The sequence below is a fragment of the Vitis riparia genome, chromosome 13 (assembly GCF_004353265.1).
Source record: "Vitis riparia cultivar Riparia Gloire de Montpellier isolate 1030 chromosome 13, EGFV_Vit.rip_1.0, whole genome shotgun sequence".
NCBI classification, from domain to species: domain Eukaryota; kingdom Viridiplantae; phylum Streptophyta; class Magnoliopsida; order Vitales; family Vitaceae; genus Vitis; species Vitis riparia.
Window position 1 is genome coordinate 28,255,504 of NC_048443.1, and position 1,949 is coordinate 28,257,452.

A 1,949-nucleotide genomic window follows, 5' to 3' on the forward strand; every position below is an offset into this window, starting at 1 on the left:
AACAAATTATAATGAGACTCAATTTGGATTACTTAGGATTTTTTTTTTTTAATTCTCTTATTTAATTTATTATAATTTTTTTTAAAATGAAATACAAATTAAAATCTATATGTCTGTGAGATAATTTTATTAAGATTAGAAACACTCCTAAATATTTGGAAATATTTTTTTATAAAAATAAAACTTTAAAAAAAGAAAAAGAAAAAGAAAAATAGCTGAGTAGGAAAATTAGTATGCTGGGCTGGAACATATTATCTTCCTTGGATTGGGCCCATTCCTATTTTGAAGCAGGCCCAATAGAATCGCCTCCTTTCATATTATTATATAAATATTTATTTTTATCATTTTAATGAACTTAACGCGCACTGACGGTAAACTTCATCTCCATGGAACTGAAATCCAACGTCTCAGGATACGCCGACACTTCATATCATACAGCGCCACAACATAATACTTTACTTGCCCACTGCATGTGCCGTACTTTCTCGGTGGGTAAACACCGATCCCAATTTTCTCTCCGTCCAAACGCCCCTTCTATTTTCCATATCATTTCCCTCCGTCAAAACCCTCTTCCTAAATTTAGGAGAACCTCCTCAAAATCCCCTTTTCCCACGAACCTCATCTGATCTCACCCTCGTCTTCCGTCACCCACCTATGGCGTCTCCTCCAACTCTCCCAATCTCTAGTTCCCAATCTACCGGTGTGGCCGCCGGTCAGTCGCAGCAGCCGCCTATAGCGACGCCGGCGTTCCGAGCATTCATGTCGCGCCTATCCGCCTCGATCCGCCACGGCTTCTCTCAGCGCCGGCCGTGGTTGGAGCTCGTTGACCGTAGCTCCATGGCACGACCTGATAATCTTTCCGAAGCTGCATCTCGGATTCGGAGGAATTTCTCGTACTTTCGCGTCAACTACCTAACCCTACTCGCGCTGGTATTGGCTTTCTCTCTCCTCTCTCACCCTTTCTCTCTCCTCGTCCTCCTCTGCCTCCTCGCGGCGTGGCTCTTCCTCTACCTTTTCCGGCCCTCGGATCAGCCCTTGGTCCTCCTTGGCCGTACGTTTTCGGATCGCGAAACCCTAGGTATCTTGGTGGTGTTAACCATCGTGGTGGTGTTCCTCACCAGCGTTGGATCACTGCTGATCTCAGCATTGATGATTGGATTGGCCATTGTTTGCGCGCATGGTGCGTTTAGAATGCCGGAGGATCTGTTCCTTGATGATCAGGAGCCCGCCGCCTCCGGATTCCTCTCCTTCCTCGGCGGAGCGGCATCTTCCGCCGCCGCGGCTGCCGCTCCGGCCGTTGCCGCTCGCGTATGAGATAGATCTAATTTGATCTGATCTATACATTGCTACGAGGCTATTTTTGGTAGAAGAAGGTTTTCTTTTATTTCGCTTCAATGCAATTTTTAGGTTTTTCCTCTCTTACGTAGATTGGATCTGGAAATCTGAAAATTTAGATGACCTGATCTAGTTTGCTGTGATTGGTATGTAATTTTGTTTCTGATGGATTTGGTCAACCAACATTCTGTATACAATATGTTGATGGGTCATCATTGATCAATGGAGGAAGATGAATCATTATAATCTGTTTCCGTTTGGTTTGATTTTAGTTTTGGTTTTAATCTTTCTCATTACTCCTTACACTTTTTAATAGAGTTCTTGATGGCCATGCCTTAATAATCTTTATTTAATTGTACTCAACTTGCTGTCGTTATGTGTTTTCTGTTTTTGCTCTTTTAGAATTATGCTGAAATTTCATTGCTCAATAATGTGGACATCTGTTAGTGTAATTCCAGCTTGATTTGCAAAGCTATGGCCGGTTATCATGGCTTCTTGTATTGTGGAAGAAATTTACTTGTGGGCCTTTGTCTAATTGCCTATTCGTGTTCATGATTATTAGTTCAAAATGTGAGCCTGATTCCAATGTGTGTGTTTGGATATTCATCTAGTGG

At 42.4% G+C, this 1,949-nt stretch overlaps 1 protein-coding gene across 1 annotated transcript; it reads left to right on the forward strand.

Moving 5' to 3' along the window:
* The first annotated feature begins 382 nt into the window (after window positions 1-382).
* Window positions 383-1,619, forward strand: LOC117927544 (PRA1 family protein B3-like). The gene has a single exon (XM_034847090.1). It carries the CDS (start codon window positions 655-657, stop codon window positions 1,312-1,314), a length of 660 nt encoding a protein of 219 aa, XP_034702981.1. The 5' UTR covers window positions 383-654; the 3' UTR covers window positions 1,315-1,619.
* Window positions 1,620-1,949: the final 330 nt, after the last annotated feature.